Source organism: Castor canadensis, chromosome 4 (genome assembly GCF_047511655.1).
Source record: "Castor canadensis chromosome 4, mCasCan1.hap1v2, whole genome shotgun sequence".
Lineage (NCBI taxonomy): Eukaryota > Metazoa > Chordata > Mammalia > Rodentia > Castoridae > Castor > Castor canadensis.
In genome coordinates, this window is record NC_133389.1 from 174110205 (window position 1) to 174127147 (window position 16943).

At 37.7% G+C, this 16943-nt stretch overlaps 2 protein-coding genes across 8 annotated transcripts in view; one reads left to right on the forward strand and one right to left on the reverse strand.

The window, feature by feature from the left end:
- Col4a4 (collagen type IV alpha 4 chain) overlaps positions 1 to 16943 on the reverse strand; it is a 246505-nt gene that overhangs the window by 203300 nt on the left and 26262 nt on the right. The gene's annotated exons all lie outside the window — the stretch shown is intronic.
- Positions 1 to 16943, forward strand: part of Col4a3 (collagen type IV alpha 3 chain) — a 131825-nt gene that overhangs the window by 92782 nt on the left and 22100 nt on the right. For all 7 annotated transcript variants that reach the window (XM_074071868.1, XM_074071870.1, XM_074071871.1 and 4 more), the window contains 12 exons: positions 1084 to 1154; positions 1956 to 2138; positions 3865 to 4033; positions 5378 to 5470; positions 6149 to 6250; positions 7951 to 8048; positions 8642 to 8792; positions 9149 to 9262; positions 10315 to 10482; positions 11745 to 11834; positions 12153 to 12287; positions 16519 to 16617. In XM_074071868.1, the coding sequence (XP_073927969.1) occupies positions 1084 to 1154; positions 1956 to 2138; positions 3865 to 4033; positions 5378 to 5470; positions 6149 to 6250; positions 7951 to 8048; positions 8642 to 8792; positions 9149 to 9262; positions 10315 to 10482; positions 11745 to 11834; positions 12153 to 12287; positions 16519 to 16617 (1473 nt within the window). The remainder of the gene's footprint in view (positions 1 to 1083; positions 1155 to 1955; positions 2139 to 3864; positions 4034 to 5377; positions 5471 to 6148; positions 6251 to 7950; positions 8049 to 8641; positions 8793 to 9148; positions 9263 to 10314; positions 10483 to 11744; positions 11835 to 12152; positions 12288 to 16518; positions 16618 to 16943) is intronic.

Sequence of the window (16943 nt, forward strand, 5' to 3'; positions counted from 1 at the left end):
GGACCTATGGTAGCACAGTACATCATGGCAAGAGCACATAGTGGAGGTGGCTTATTTACCTCATGGTGGCCAGGAAGCAAAGAAAGAGGAAGACTGGGATCCCAATATCACCTTCAAGGGCATTTCTTCAATTATCTAACTTCATTCCACTAGGACTACCACCTAAAAACTTTCACCACCTCCCAGTGGAGCCATGGGCTGGCAACCAAGCCTTCAACACATGGGCCTTTGGGGGACATTTAAGATCCTTTGGTGTAGGTCAATATTCTGAAGACTAAATAAAGCATGGCACATAGCCTTTTCTTGGTAGCCTCTGTGTCAGAGCAGGACTTCCACCCCAACGCTGCCTCTGTCAGGCTAGATCACAAGATTGGCCCTGACAAAACTCCCACCTCTTTTTAAACTTTCTTACAAAAACTTTTAATGGATTTCATTATGAACTTTTCATGTGTCTGTACACTGTATTTCAATCATATTCTCCCATCCACCCACCCACTTTTTTCCTTCTCTCATCTCCTGCTGGTCACCCCCAACAGTCCTCCTCCTACATTCATGCCTTTCTTTTAAGATCTATTTGCTATGTGTAAGAGAAAATATGTGGTATTTGTCTTTCTTAGTCTGCCTTATTTCATTTAACATGATGAGTTCCAATCCCATCAATTTTTCTGCAAATGACATAATTTCATTCTTTATGGCTAATACTCCATAGTGTATATGTAGCACTTTCTTGATCCATTCATCTGTTGATGGGCACCTAGCCTGATTGCAGAACTTGGCTATTGTGGATAGTGCTGCAATAAGCATGCCCAACATATAACAGTATCAATGGTAGTTCTATTTTCAGTTTTTTTTGGGGGGAAACTCCAGACTGCTTCCCATAGTGGCTGCATTAATTTATATTCCCCACATCCTCACCAGCATTTTGTTGGGTTTTTTTTTCCTCATTCTCTTATTGCACTGAATGTTTTACAAAAGAAATTGTCTTTCTTTCCTCTGAAGAAAATAATGTATTTTCTTCATATCCTACATACCCCTGGTCACAGAGAATTGGTGTTCAATAGTTAATGATGCATTGCTTTGCAGGAGGACGAGGTGCAGTTGGTGTAAAAGGGAGCCCAGGGTCCCCAGGAAGTGCAGGTCTTCCAGGATTTCCAGTAAGATTCCATGGCTACAAACTTGTAATTTCAATTGGGAAAACTGAACATTCTGGAAATATGATTGCATTACACACACAGATTATCAGTTTGTGGGGCAAACTAGGTTTTTTACTGAGAGGCAAGCAGTAAGTACTCAATAGATCCTTGTTGATGGAGTGGGTGAATAAGTTTATAAATCATTTTACATGGTTTCAGAAATAGAAAGCAGACCAATCCTTGCATGGGGTTCAGGGTTGAAATGGGGATTAAATGCAGGTGGATTTGAATGAATATGGGAGAGTGATGGAAATGTTTTAATGATGATTATAATGATTTAGTAAATAATTTAATAGATATCAATGAGTTGTACTTTACATAGGATAAATTTTATGGTGTATAAATTATACTTAAATAAAGCAGTTAAAATTGATCATAAATAATTACATATAATTATATTGACCATTATAATGAATTAGAAAGATATATTTGGATAAATACATTTAAATTAAATTATTCAGAGATGCCTATTAAAATTTACCAATGCTCAAACTTAATCTGAATTATGATGGTTGTTACATTATATTGATATATATTACTTGTATTGAATTGAATTGTACCTCTAACTGAATTCTTTTCCAGTTTAAGAATTTAAAAACAAAGGAGAACAAAAAGCTTGAAATGATCATTGCAGACCAAAGAGAGTATCAAAAAAAAAAATCCATGTTCATTAACATTGAAAAGTTTTGTTGACATTGTTTTTAAGACTGACACAAGGACACTATGAAAACACAGGGTAGACTCATTTCTGTACCACCCTAGGGATTCCCAGGTGTTCAGGGAGCCCCAGGACATAAAGGAGAAAAAGGTGAAATATCTCAGCCCCACGGGCAAGTGGGCACCCCTGGAGATCCTGGGCTTAGAGGACCACCAGGGAGAAAAGGCTTGGATGGAACTCCTGGAACTCCAGGATTAAAAGGATTCCCGGGACCTCAAGGCGAACCGGTTGGTATTTAGCAATTTTTACAAGTTACCCACCCTATGATGAAGTGCTCAGTACTTACACTATAAGATTGTTTCCTTCCAAAAAATGTTTGGCCACTCAGCAGGGTTCACTACTCTAACTGCAGAACAAGGCATCTTCAAATTAGCAGAAATAACCCAAGCAAATATTTGTAGTATTTTTGACAAAATAAATAGGTAACTTTCAATAATTTAGCCTAATTAAAGTTCTATATTGATAATAACTCTGTCTCATACATAAGTAACATTCACGTATTTTAATCAATTGAGTAGAGAAGTCCAAAAAATGACTAATAGGGAGAAGTTTTGGTAAATATTTCTGGGGCAAATTCATTCTTTTAAATAAAAAAATGCATAAAAGGCAGAATATTTGGAAATATGGTAGACAAAGAGAAATGTTTGGTTTTGGGTTTTGGTTTTTGGTTGGGGGTGTTATTTGGGTTTTTGTTTGGTAACTGTGCGTTTATGTGTGTGTATGTGTTCTGGGAGTGGAACCCAGGACTTTGCTTATGGAAGGCAAGTGCTCCACCACTGAGCAAATGTTTTGTCATTACACTTCAGGTTATGTAAATTGTATTGCTTTCATAGTACAGAATTTCTCATGTGTTCAATTTAAAATGTCATACAGTGAGAGGGGCTGAGCAACTCTGACAATATGAGAAGTTTGTCTCATATAAAAACCAAACAAACAAGCAAACAAAGCAGTTTCTCCCATGGTTAATTAGATTTACCCAATAAGGAAGATCCCACCTATAGAAGGTTTAGGGAAACCCGGTAAGTAAATTTAAAGATTAGCAGACAAATCCTTTAATATTATAGTATGAATGTGACTCCCCAACATGTAGATATGGTAAGCAGTCTTTCCTGGGGCACCTTCAGGACCAGAGTTTCCCACACCCTCCTTAGGCAAACCTCAGGCTCTCTTTGCTGTAGTCATAATTATAGAAGGAGAGTGACTAAACTCCTTTTGATGTAGTATTAATAGGGTTTATATGATGCCCCTGTTTGTAGCTCACTAATTTTCCTTTTTGTGATTCTGAGAAAGAGTCTCCAGAAAGTAGAGAAAATCAAAGAAATAATTTGTTGGGTTTTACACCCAGAAAGGAAAAAGACCATCTAGCCACCTGAAGGTACCTAACAATGACAATTCCAGTCAACTTTATTGGGGCAGGGGTATGTTTGAGAGGAAGAGGGATTTGACTATTTTGTCAAATTAAACTTCTTTAAAACACACTACTCATTTTCAAAGTTATAGTGTATGGATTTTTTGATATACATTTTAGCAGAAAAAAAATAATCCAAGTGGACTATCTCTTTTGTAATGAAAATACATGGTGAAAACTGTACAAATAAAGGCTTACTGGCCTTACTTTAGAAATGTGCCAGTGGTATAGACGTCACTCTTAGAGCCATTGAACTGATGGCTAATTTGATTTGGTGGTTATTATCATATGGGAGACATCATTATAGGACATTTCACACTGGACTCAAGACAGTTCCAAGTGAATACAATATTGCTGAATTCAAATAATGCAGAAAACTACAGCACTCTCATTTTAGTAATAATTCCCATAAAATGCCAACTACTACTTAATTCAAGAGCTTCCCAATGATAGCCCAGCTGGTATTCATACTTGGCATAAGATTTTAACCTATAGTAAGGAGATACTGAATGAAGTACTATCCAAACACATTCCTATTGTCACAGGCTCTGAGTGGTGAGAAGGGGAACCAGGGTCCTCCAGGGGATCCTGGCTCCCCTGGACCCCCAGGACCTGCAGGACCAGCTGGACCACCTGGTTGTGGACCCCATGGAGAGCCAGGTCCAAAGGGCACCCAAGGAGTTTCTGGAGCCCCTGGACCACCTGGAGAAGCCGGTTGGTTAGTTTTCTTTCCAGTCTCATTTTCCTATGGGGTAGGTTGATGGTTCTTAGGGCTAATGAAGCTCCTTCAAGACTAATGAATATATATATATGTTTCTAACAAATAGAATATGTCAACTCATAGACACTGTGAAAGAAAAAAATCTATTTTCCACTGTAAATGAGCAATTCAGCTGAAATTTCATAGAATCGCTTATCTCTATTACCAATACGAATATATGGAATGAATGGCTCCTAAGGGCTGAGTGGAAGTCAATTATCACACACCAAAGGGAAGCAAAAATAAGAACCTGATCTTGAGAAGCCTCTTCTAGGCCTCAAGGGTCCAATAATGCTATTGCTGATTTCTTCTTCTTGATCAGAAACTCCAAAGGCAGGATACAAAGAAACATAGTCATGTGGTACTTCTAAAATCACTTTAAAGGGTGAGACCCAATAAACTTTAGTCTCCAGATCATTTTGTTTGTTTCTCTTTTTGAGACAGGACATCACTATGTAGTCCAGGATGGCCTCAAACTCACCATCATCCTGCCTCAACCTCCTGAATGCTGGGATTACAGGAACGCAAGCACCACTACACCCCACTTCCAAGTCATTTTACAGTGTCTCCATTTGTGAAACTTTTAGAGTGTTCACCCACGTAGAATTCATGTATATTACCAATTGAATGCAAAATTTCTTTCCACATATATGTAAACTTTATTTTGGGATTTTATATATAACACCTGATATTTATTTTTGTTCTTGCCTTACTTTGGAGGCTGTTGTTCTAATCCAGGAATTAGCAACCTACAGTGGCCCACAGTCCAAACCCGGCCCATCTTCAGACTTTGCATTGTCCACAAGCTAAAAAGAAATTTTACTTTTTTAAATGGTTGAAAAAAATTAATAATACCTTTGTGATACATTAAAATTTATGAAACCCAAATTATGGTGTTCACAAATAAAGCTTATTGGAATGCAGCCACAATCACTCATTTATGTGTTGTCTCTGGCTGCTTTCATGCCACAATGGCAGTTGTGCAGTTGTAGAAAAGATCAGGACCTCAAAGCCTAAATTATTTACTCTCTGGCCCTGTACAGAAGTTTATTGGCTCCAGATCTACTCCATTATCCAAGTCTCTTGAAGAGCCTCATTGTCATAAAATATATTATCAAATTTTCCCAAACTGTAAACATCTGATTAGTGAAAACTAATCATAAACAGCTTCTGAGGCCTATGGAGGTGTTATTTTTCAGTTTCTTTGGGGTATGTTTGTAAATCCTTAGTGTTATTTCCCTGCCATTCAAGAAAAGCTTCAATATGCACCCCAATTTTATTATCACAAATTTTTTAAGGTCCTAAGGGAGAATCCAGTATTTCAACACCAGTCCCAGGCCCCCCAGGACCTCCAGGACCTCCTGGCCATGCTGGCCCCCGAGGTCCTCCTGGTGAGTATAGCTTTTGCAAAGTGTGGTGCATGACACCAGATAAGACTGTCATATGTCCAATGGGAGATATGTCATTGTAGGACATCTCAAGTAGGACTCATATGGCTGGCTCTTCTGGGAAAATACTGCTTTCTTTATAAGGAAAAAATACATTTGTTGGCACCAAAAGAACACATAGGACAGAACCTTTCAGATAAGTAAGCAGACAAGACTTGCTGTGTCTACATTATTCCTGCTGGTGCTTCTGATATAACAGCCCCAGAGGGGAACTGATATAATTACTTAAGAGGAGTTCTAGAACTGAACAGTCCTCATGGGTTTTTTTTTTTTTTGGCGGGGGAGGGGGGAAGCAGTGTTTATCAGTGGTTGATCAAAGGTTAATCAGAGTATTTTCATCCACCTTCATTTGAAACTTGATTTCTTTGTCAGTGTGATCTAAAACTTAATTTTGCATATGTGAGACATGCACTACAAGACATCGAGACTACTTTCTTTAGGAACTAAATCATATTTTTAAAAATGCTTTGCAGCTTAATGTCAGTCCATTGGCTAGGGGTGTGAAGGAATGGTTGGGGTTAAAATTACTTTTAATTTCCAAAAAGGGCTGGGATTTTCTTATAAAATGAACGAAGGAAGGTTGCTAATGTGTGTGTATACATGTATGTACGTATTTTTAAGGTATCCCTGGATCCACGGGAAGATGTAATCTTGGTCTTCCTGGACCTGATGGTGAACCAGGAATCCCAGGAACTGGATTTCCTGGGCCTCCTGGACCTAAGGGTAAATTAAAATCTTTTAAATTTCAGGTTCACTGTGGATTTGTAGAAGTCACTATGAAAAAAACAGAAAATATCTATAATATTCTTTTAAAATGATGTTTTCCAAGAGCCTTTTGAGTGAAAAGACAGAATTCACATTGCTTCATGCAATCTCACCTCAATTATAGTTTTTAAATGCACAGAAAAAGCTAGAAGAAAATTAACAAAAATTGTGGCAGTGAAACTCCCTGATTATTGGATTGAGGATTTTTGTCTTCAGTTTTGCACTTTGTACATTTATAGATTTCTTCCCCTTATACATTTCTTTTTAAAAATAAGAAACAAATTGTTAATTACAATAGGATGAGAGTACAGCACAGTAGAAGAGAGTGTACTTTGTACCCTCGAGGCTGTAGGTTCAATCTCAGCATCAAAAAAAATTATATACATATATATATATATATACACACACACACACACACACACACACACATCTGATTTCCTTGTGTGCTCCAAAATGAATGACGGAAATTATTTTTCTTCAAGAAGAAATGTTGTTTCCCATCAAAGTGGAAACTCTAAAAACTCAACTCCAGGTGTTAAGATTTAATAATAACTTGACACTCCCTTCTGACAAATATATTAAAGAAAGTCCTATCCAGAATGATATGTGAGTAACCTTACTCCCTGGACTGCCACATAGAACTGAGGTTTTATGATTTTGCTTAAATATTATTTAAAATGTTTGCTAAAATATAATCCACTTCCTAGGGTTTCATCTCCCGGATTAGTATGTCATCAATGTTTATTGTATATCTCTGCTGCATTTGAAATGGAAAATATAATCACATTTCTCATGTGGTCCCAAAACTGGCTTTGACTCCAATTTTGTGGACTTATTCCTAAGAATCTGTGAGGTAACAGAGGCTGGCTCATATTTTTGTCTTGTCCTTCCTTGACATTGCATCAAAAAATTGATCTGAGCTTTGCATCTCTATGGACTCACTTTCTGGACAAGGGTGGTAAAGTAGGGACAGAAATAGCCAAGAGCTCTTCAAATGTGATTTACAACTTCACAGTTGGACCTAATGACTTCCATGAGCTACTCATGAACTCACTTGTCAAATTAGGGGCATGAAAGTATCCTCTAAATGCAGCCTCACTTCTGTGGTTGGTTTTCAGAACCACAGATCATAGAAAATTATGTGTGTGACTCCTTTCTCAATTTTCCTATTGTAAAATGTGTAAAAGAAGGCAATTCTTTACATACAGTGGATGCTACAGGGTGTTAGGGACTTGATTCTCTTTGGCAACCTCAGTAAGAAAGGCTTCATGGGGTGCTAAGTTATCTATCTTGATCTGGGTCACGCTTGCATGAATGCATATATAAAATTCTATGTGGCTAGACACTGTGTAAAATAAACTTTAAAAGCAAAGTTGTTCAAATGGACAGCCAGCATCGCTGGATTGAAGTATTGCTGAATCAACATTGTAGCTACACTATACCACAAAAAGGAAAAGTAATTTTTAAAAACAGAGAACCAACATAATCTCACTTGGAACTTAATTTTTAATTACTAATTTGTCATTGATTTTCTCATCATTCAATTTTCATATAAACCTAATTGGATGTCATATAAAATTATTAGATGAAATAGTGGAGCTCAGAATCTTTCAGTAAGACTAATCTCCAATGCCCTTGCTTTTTGTTTTTCCCTATAGGTGATCAAGGTTTTCCAGGAACAAAAGGATCACCAGGTTATCCAGGACAGATAGGAGAGCCTGGATTTCCTGGAGAGCCAGGCTTTCCAGGAGCCAAGGTCTGCAAGAATTAAAACTCAAGCTGATTTGGGGGAGAGGGGAGGTGATCCAATCAACCAATTAGTATGCCCCTAACAGATGACACACTCTAGGTTTCAAAACTATTGATATATTTGTAGATGACGAAGATATTAAATATTCTTAAGTTTCTGTGGACACCTTCCTTTGGAGAAAGGAAAGCAGATGTTACAGGCAGGTTTTCAACTCTTTTTCTCAATGACTTTGTAAACATTCAAAGTTTGTTCACAGTATACAAAATGAGAGAACTCTAGAAAGAAACATGGGTAGCTATGAGAAAAGCATCAATAGAGATATCTAGATTCATCTGTTTACAGAGAATTCCACAGTCTTCTCAAAGTATGGCAATGACAGATCCTGAAGCATCATTAAGAATAATTTTATGGCAAAGTCAGAAGCTAGCATTGAAAAGAGGAAATTAATTGAATCGTGATGGTTGTACAAAGGGATGTACAGCATCCATAGCAAAGAGGTCATTTTCAAGTAAATAGTCCTGGTATCAAGCAAACAGCTAGTATCAGTGAGGATCTGGAAGCATTATATGGTAAAAACTAACATAATTTCTGTGCTATAGGGAGAACCAGCACTAGCCAGGCCTGGAGAACCAGGAAAACCAGGTTTTCCAGGAGAAAGAGGCAATTCTGGGGAAAATGGAGAAATTGGATTCCCTGGACTTCCAGGTCTCCCTGGAATTCCAGGAAAAGAAGGGCTTGATGGACCTCAAGGTACAATAACAAGTGTGATTACTTTTCTCCACTGTGAGCTCAGCTAAAATGCAGCAAACTGAATGTGTAGATGCTCTAGGGATGAAGAATTTCTCTAAAAATTTTCTTGTTCAATGAATAGAATCTGTGAGATCTATTTTTCGATTCAAGGAAGCTGCTCTACCTTTCCTCCTCCTTTACTTCTCCCTTTACACCCTTCTTTCCCTTTACATGAATGTCCTCTATAAAAGGCATATCAAAATGGTATTAAATTAGGGCTGATCTAGGGAGGGGAAGTTATAGAAGAATAATTGGGATAACAATACTAGGATTTTAGACTTTGGCAACTGAACATACTCTTGGACTCTCTTCTGCAGGAGATCCAGGGCAGCCTGGGCCACCTGGAGAAAATGGATCCCCAGGAAGGTGCATAGAGGGGCCCAAGGGAGTCCAAGGCCTTCCAGGCTTAAATGGATTGAAAGGACAACCAGGTAGGAGGAGGACTTCCAAACCAGGAACCATGTGGGCCTATGCACTTTGCTATGTAACATGGGAATTCTCCAGAAACAAATCCTGATTGCTGTTCAATGAGAAATGTCATTTCAAAAATATAAGCCTTGTTGTTATGGATTTGTTGCACATAACTCATATGAACCACTAGAGAGGAAGAGTCCTGAAGCTAATGTGAAGTGTTGGTTTGTATCTTTTATGTAAGGAAATATGAACACCAAAGACAGATTAGATAGACAGAAAATTAAATATATATAAACTCTCAATTTTACTTTTAATACTTCCATAAGTATGTTGAAGTGGTAAATTTCCTGTTATTAAAATAGAGAAAATGTATACAAAAGTATCAGTTTAACAAGTTATAAAGGGCAGGGGGAAGAAATAACCCAAGCATTGTATGCACATATGAATAATAACACAATTTTTAAAAAGTTATAAACTAAAATATATCGTTGTTTTCTTTAAATCAATGTAAAGGAAAGGGCATAAAAATAAATCTAAATGATGCAGGCTAGATGTTACAGATAATGCAAAGCTTACTCTAGCTTATTGGTTGCTCTCAACCAGATCTGGTCACTGTTTCTGGGAAGAATTCTTTAGAACTCAGTTATTGACTATGGGATAGCATACTGCTTATATGTTCACAAATTCTTGGCCAAGACCTTAATTGTTAAATGGTACTGCTGTTTCCAGAAGTGTCCAGTGGTTCACATCTACATGAATGGCTCTCATGTCTTCTGAAGTGAAAGACTGAGCCACAGACATAAAGTGCAGTCCCAGAATGTGGCTGCAGGACTAGGAAATCAATATAAATACAACATTTTTATTACTGTCTGAATCATGGAGCAGAATCATTAGAGACAGAGGGTTCTGAGAAATTTTATATAGGGGAACCTTCAATAAACAAACACAGAGGTTAAAATGTGCAGGTTACCCCACATCACATGGCCAAATATTTAAGCATAAAATATTTCTCCAGTTGGTAGAGAAAGCTTTTGTTTGTTAACTCATGCATGCATTCATTTGTACATAGGCAGAAGAGGTGAAGCAGGGTTGAAGGGCGACCCAGGCATTCCAGGCTTGGATAGGTCAGGGTTCCCCGGAGAACCTGGGCCACCCGGAATCCCAGGTCATCGAGGTGAGATGGGCCCACCTGGTCAAAAAGGATGTCCAGGCACTCCAGGAACGTTAGGACCACCAGGTATCCTTTTTTGTGCTTTTATTTTTCTTCTTGAATCTTCTTCCACATTTTCCTCTTAAGGTGACCCTATAAACTGTACATAGGCACATGCTTTCAAATATATGCTTTTCTTTCAGTTAGTATAACTCTTTCCTTGTGGATTATTTGTAATGGTCTGAAGACCAAGGGGCTGGGAAATGGCGCTGACAGGATAATCATACTTTGTAATTACCCAGGACATGGCTATTTTTGCTGTGTAATCCTTTTTTAGATACTACTATATTATACTTGCTCGGATTTTATTGGGATTTTTGCATTTATATTCACAAGGGATATTGGGGGGTATTTTTTGTTCTTGTGATGTCACTGTCTGATTTTCATATCAGGTCAACCTTAGCCTTATAGTACAAGCTGGGAGGTATTTCCTCCTCTTTTATTTCCTTGGAAGAGTTTGTGAAGAAATTCTATTCCTTGAACATTTGATAAAATTTGCCAGCAAAGTCATCTGGAGTGGGCTTTTCCTCATAGGAAATCTTTAAATTACCAGTTCAGCATTTTCAGGTGTTATACATCTATTCAGATTTTCTATTTCTTTAGAGTAATCTTTGCTAGTTTGTGTTTCTCTAGCAATTTGTTCATTTTGTTGCTGTTGAGTTGTTCAGAATATTTCCTTATAATCTTTTTTTTTACTTTTGTGGCTATTTTTAAAATTCATTTATTTGGGGAGAATGTTCTGTTTCCTCCTGGCATGACACCTCACTGATTTCCCCACCAGAGCAGCCTAGGGTGGCAACTGAGTTGACAAGTTATTCTTTGCTTCACATTCTTGGGCTGCTACCATGTGCCAGCACAGAAATTCTAGGCACTAGAAACACATCAGTGGATAAAACTCCCCCTCTCATAGTTCAGGAGCAATAACAGATACATTTAAAAACTAAGTTCAACTAGAGATAAGTACAATGAAAAGTAAATGATGGCACATACTAGGAAGCAGCTGGTCAGGATCTAAGAAGATATAAGGCTCCATCGCTTCCTTGTACTCTGTTCTCAGCCATAAATGGGATTTGACTTCCATATAGATGATATTTAACAGACCATTCATTGAGCCATCCCCTAGACAAACATGCTTATTTTCCTATTTATAGAAACCCTTTAACTCCCAACCTCTAAGTTTAATTTATTTTATGGAAATTTTATTGCTATGGAATTTCTGTTATTTTATGGAATTTTGTTTTTCTCATTCTGTACAAAATGTGCTGCTTTGTGTTAATTTTCTTCCACAGGTGAAAAGGGAATGACTGGGATGATGGGCTATCCTGGAACCCCTGGTCCCCCGGGGTCTCCTGGGAAGCCAGGCACGCAGGGGCAGAAGGGTAAGTGATGGCATCTTTCCAGATATCAGGGGGCATGAACAATATTCATTTATTCAGCAGCAAATAAACTGCATTTTTGTTCTTTGGGGAAATAATAGTTCTGTAAGAACAACATGTTTGATCATGCCATTTTCTGTATTCCTTTCATTTGAAAGGATCCTATTTTTGCCATGCAGGTTTAAATCACTATGCTAATGTCTGTTTGGGGAAACTATCAAGTTTTGGCACTGTCAAGCTTTTTGGTTCTGTTGTAACTTCTGAATCCTTATGAACCACTTAAAGAATTAATGGCCTGATACTGTTACTCCTGTGCATTAGGTAGCCTTGGAATTCCAGGAATGAAGGGTGAGCCAGGACCCCGAGGAGCCAAAGGGGAACAAGGAAATAAAGGAAGCCCTGGGCCTTCCCGAATAGCCCACCGAAAGGGGGACAAGGGAGAACCAGGACTCAAAGGTAAAGAACTTTTTATGTTTACACTCAGAACATCAGAGCTAACAATGGGGCTAAGAAAGTATCCAGGCAAATCCTTTAATTGACAGAAAAGGACAGTGAGGCCATGTTTAATCACCTGCCCAAATCACACAGCCAGCTGAGCTGTAACAATAATATGTTACCTCCTCAATGGAGAACTTTTTATTTCTAAGTTAATTCTGCATTTTGGTCTACTGTATTTAAATTGTGGCTAACCCAATTTTTAAATTATAAGCCTCAAACCTCCCCTTTTGTCAACTATGGGGAAAATGAAAACCTTAAAAAAATTCCACATTAAGAAACTTCTCTGGCTGAAATGGAAACCCATACTCCCAATTCTACTTTAATCTGTCATGATGGATTTCTCTGATTGCATCCAAAGTTTGCTTCTCATGCTCAAAATCCTTTGGAGAATAATAGTAAGAAGAAAATATGTTGTAATGAAAATTTAACCCCAGTTCCCTTCAACCAAGTTTAATCCCAAGTAATGCTAGAAAAACAGAGAATTGCTGGTTAAAATGTTACCTTTGCCTATCAAACTTTCATAGCAAGGAAAGAAAAGAAAAAATGCTGTGGTTACAAAGCTCTGTCATGTTTGAGAAATTTGCAATGAGTTTTGAGAAGTGAGACTATATTCAACAAATATTGATGTGCCTGGCACATAAGGATTTATAGTCCAAGAGGGCTGGCAGAGGGGCTCAAGCAATAGAACACCTGTCTAGCAGCATGAGGCTCTCCATTCAAACCCCAGTACCACCAAAAAACAAGGGTCTATAGTCTAAGAGAAGATTTGCTTTAAAAATATTGCACAGGGCCAGGAGTAGTGGTTCCCATTTATAATCTCAGCTACTTGGGAGGCAGAGATAGGAGAATCAAGGCTCTGACAAAAAGTTAGTGAAGACTTATCTCAAAGAATGAGGCAGCCATGGTAACCCATGTCTGTAATTCCAGCTACATCAGAGTCATAAGTAGAAGAACTGCAGTCCAAGGCTAGCCCAGGCAAAAATGTGAGACTATCTAAAAAATAACTACAGCAAAAATGGACTGGGGGTGTGGACCAAGTGGTAGAGTGCCTTCCTAGCAAGCACAAGGCCCTGAGTTCAAAATACTAGTACTGCCAAAAAAAGAAAAAAAATGTGTATAAGGTACCGCAGACAATGCAAGAAAGACTGAATAACTCTCTCCAGAAGTTAGGGAAGACTCCAGTAAGTGATGTCTGAGGAGTTCTGAAGAGGAATCAATCCCATTTCCCAACTGAGAAAATGGAAAATATTGGAAAAAAATCAATTGATAGAAGGTTTTGTTTTTTTTTTTTTTTTTGCTTGTTTTTGTATAATGGAAAGCTAGAAAGCAATAGCCTTCAAGTAAAGCTCATTTAACCTGCGGCTGGGGAGAACATTTAGTCTGGGGCTCGCAGAAGGCTGCCTCCCATTTTTACAATGAAGTAGAAAGTAAGATGAGTTTCATACAACTCTGCTAGAACTGGTCAAAGCCAAGATGTGAAAAAAGGAAAAAAAGACTGGCATAAATTTCCAGTCCTCACTAAAACTACCTTCATAGACACCACTCCACTAGACTATTCTACCTTGGGGGTGCTGGAAACATTTTGAAAGAGATAGTAATAGAGTATCTGTGCCTACATAAGCCAAAATTTGGCTCCCATACCCAAAAAGCATGACAAGTACTAATTTACAAGAATTCCTTTTGTAAAATATAAGACACATGCTGTATGTATGCTTCTAACAAAATTCTACAATTTACTCATCCAAAGTATAGGATTGGTGAAGCTATGTATTTTTTCTGAGCTTTTCAAACACATCACTAAAGGGCACACATTCGACCAAAAAAAAAAAAAAGGAGGGGGAAGAGATATATTATGTAGGCCTTAGTCTCTCTAATTCAGTATGACTTAAATGTTTTCTCAGTGCTGAGGATCAAAACCAGAATCGTGGGCATTCTATGCAAGCACTGAGCTATGTCCTCAGTCCTAAAAAAATAAATAATAAACGAATACTTTGAAACAGGGTCTCACTTTGTGCCCAGGGTGACCTTGAACTTACAATCCTCCTGCCTTCACCTCCCAAATATTGGGATTATATGTGTGCATCATCACGCCTGGCTTATTTTTTAAAATTTTGAATTTCTGACTTAAAGACATCCACTGAAAATGTTGAAGAGATATTGAGGATACAAATAAGCAGTCACTGTTTTTTCCTTGAAGGGTTTGCACTGTAAACTTAGCATATGCACAAGAAGATAAGGAATAATGCAAGATGCAAATTCGTACTATTATATTATTTAACTAAGAGCTATGAAGCACCTACCATGTGCAGGTATTGTTTTAAATTTTACAAATATTGACTCATTTAATCTCACTACAACCATGATACTATGATTGCTCTCACTGCATTTTACAGATGGGGAGAGGTTAAGTTACTTATCCAGTGTCATTCTGATAGGGAGTATCAGAGATGGGCCTCACAGTGATGTGGCTAATTTCAAAGGCTATCTTGATCTCCTCCCTGTCCTGATGGGTATCTGACAAGTGAGTCCTGTGGGAGTTGAGGGAAGGAGGCAACAGAGCAACTAGGATAGTCAGAGGAGCTTCTGTGAAAGAGTAAATTGTGAATGGGATTCAAATGGGCACATAAAACTTTCGGTTCAATAGCTCTCCAAGGCTCATTTTGCTTGAAAATTTCAAAATCCTTACATGGGCATGTAAGAGTGTTATCACCTCTTGCCCTTTGCCTATCTTTGAAGCCTCGTGACATTTACATGTTCAACACTTACTTTAAAATGTCTACAGATTAGGCATTTTCTTTTGTGAATAATAACTCCAAATACATAAAGGTGACCAAAGCAGATTTTGCTTCCTGGTCACCATGAAACTTACAGTTCAGTGAGGAGAAAGAAACATTAATGGGTCCTAAACAGCTTCTGTTCAGGTTGAACAGTAACTCTCTTAGACTTTTTGGGCCACATATAGTCCCTGTTGCATAGTTTCTTTGGTTTTGCTTATTTTTGCTTTGCTTTTACAACCCTTTGACAACGTGAAAACTATCCTTGGCTCTCAAGACATGCAAAAGCAAGCTGGATTTGGCCTGCAGGCTACAGCAAATGAACACACATATTCTTAGATTGTGATAAATGACATAGATGCAAAAAACAGAGGTATAAAACAAAACAACCAGATCCTCTGCTATTAACCATCCCTTGATATTCCCAGGCTATTTTCTTGCCTGGAAATCCCATCTTACTCCTCACTTTCTCCGCCCAATTACCTCTCATTTGGTCTTCAAGACTGAGCTTAAAAATGGTCCCTCTTCCAGAAATTCTTTCCTAAAGCATATTATGCCCAACACTATTACAGAACTTATCTCACTGGGTGGTAATTGTTCTTTTATTTGGCTATCTCCCCAAGTAAATACTAAAAACTCTGGAAAGGAAACATGATTTATTTTTATTTCCAGAGCACAGCACAAAACCCGGTTATTAATTAGATACTCAATCCATATGTGATTGAATGAATAAGTATGTAAGCAGAAAACAGCCAAGGAAAATAAGTCTGCGTGAGAAAAGGCACAAAGCCAAGCCATGGGCAGCTCACAGGATGCTCCATGCAGTTAAGGAAGTCTGTAATTTACTTTGTAGGTAAAGGAGATTCAATGCATGAGTGAGTAAGAGAATAACATGATCAAAGCCATGTATTTAGGGAAAGTGGAGTCCTGGGAAGTTTAGGAGCTTTGCACCCATGCAGAACTGTGTTCAAATCTTGGAGCTGTCACTGACTGACAGTGGCTCTAGGCAGAGGCTTTGACTTACCTAATTCTTAATAAATGTTATTTTAACAAGTGGATTGAGAATGAAATTGTTTAGATGAGAATTGTTATAAATAGTATTTTGCTTCACTATAAGAAAAAAGAGGTATTTAGGCTACTATGTCCTAATATGACAGAGTTATTTAGACTGCTAAGTCAATTATCATAATTGCTAGCGTTCATTGAGAACTAAGTCATGCAGGCACTGTGCCAATGCTTCACACATATTATCTCATTAAATCTTCCTTCCAAAAAGATGTAGGTCCACGTCTCCCAATGCTCTTAGTACATTTGTGAGCTTTTATTACAATAATAGCCCATCAATTTAAACCAGGCTATGAATGAATATGATGAAATTCTAACCTGTATTTTTAATATCTGGTTTTTAACTTTAGGACTTACAGGAAATCCAGGTGAGAAAGGAAACAGAGGCATACCAGGGCTACCAGGATTTAAAGGCCTCGAAGGACCACCTGGACCATCCGGACCACCAGGTATCACTGATACCATGTTTTAGTTTTTCCTAGATCTAAATGTAATAAAACTTGTTTCTAGACTTTTTGGATTGAATATAAATTCCATCCTGATAGTGTTCCAACAGAAATTTGCTTCTAAATTAAACCAAAATGAAGGTGTTTTATAGGTGGTATGTATTAACTAAAAAATATCCTGTACATAATTCCACTCTCTACTCAAAAGTTTTATTTTGCAATGGCTAGTATGTATTATGAATAAGTTATCATAATATATCAGAGAAAAAATAGTGCTGTAAAGGTTTTCAGTTTTGTCCGTTTCTTTTATAAACAAATTAGAGTTTGCA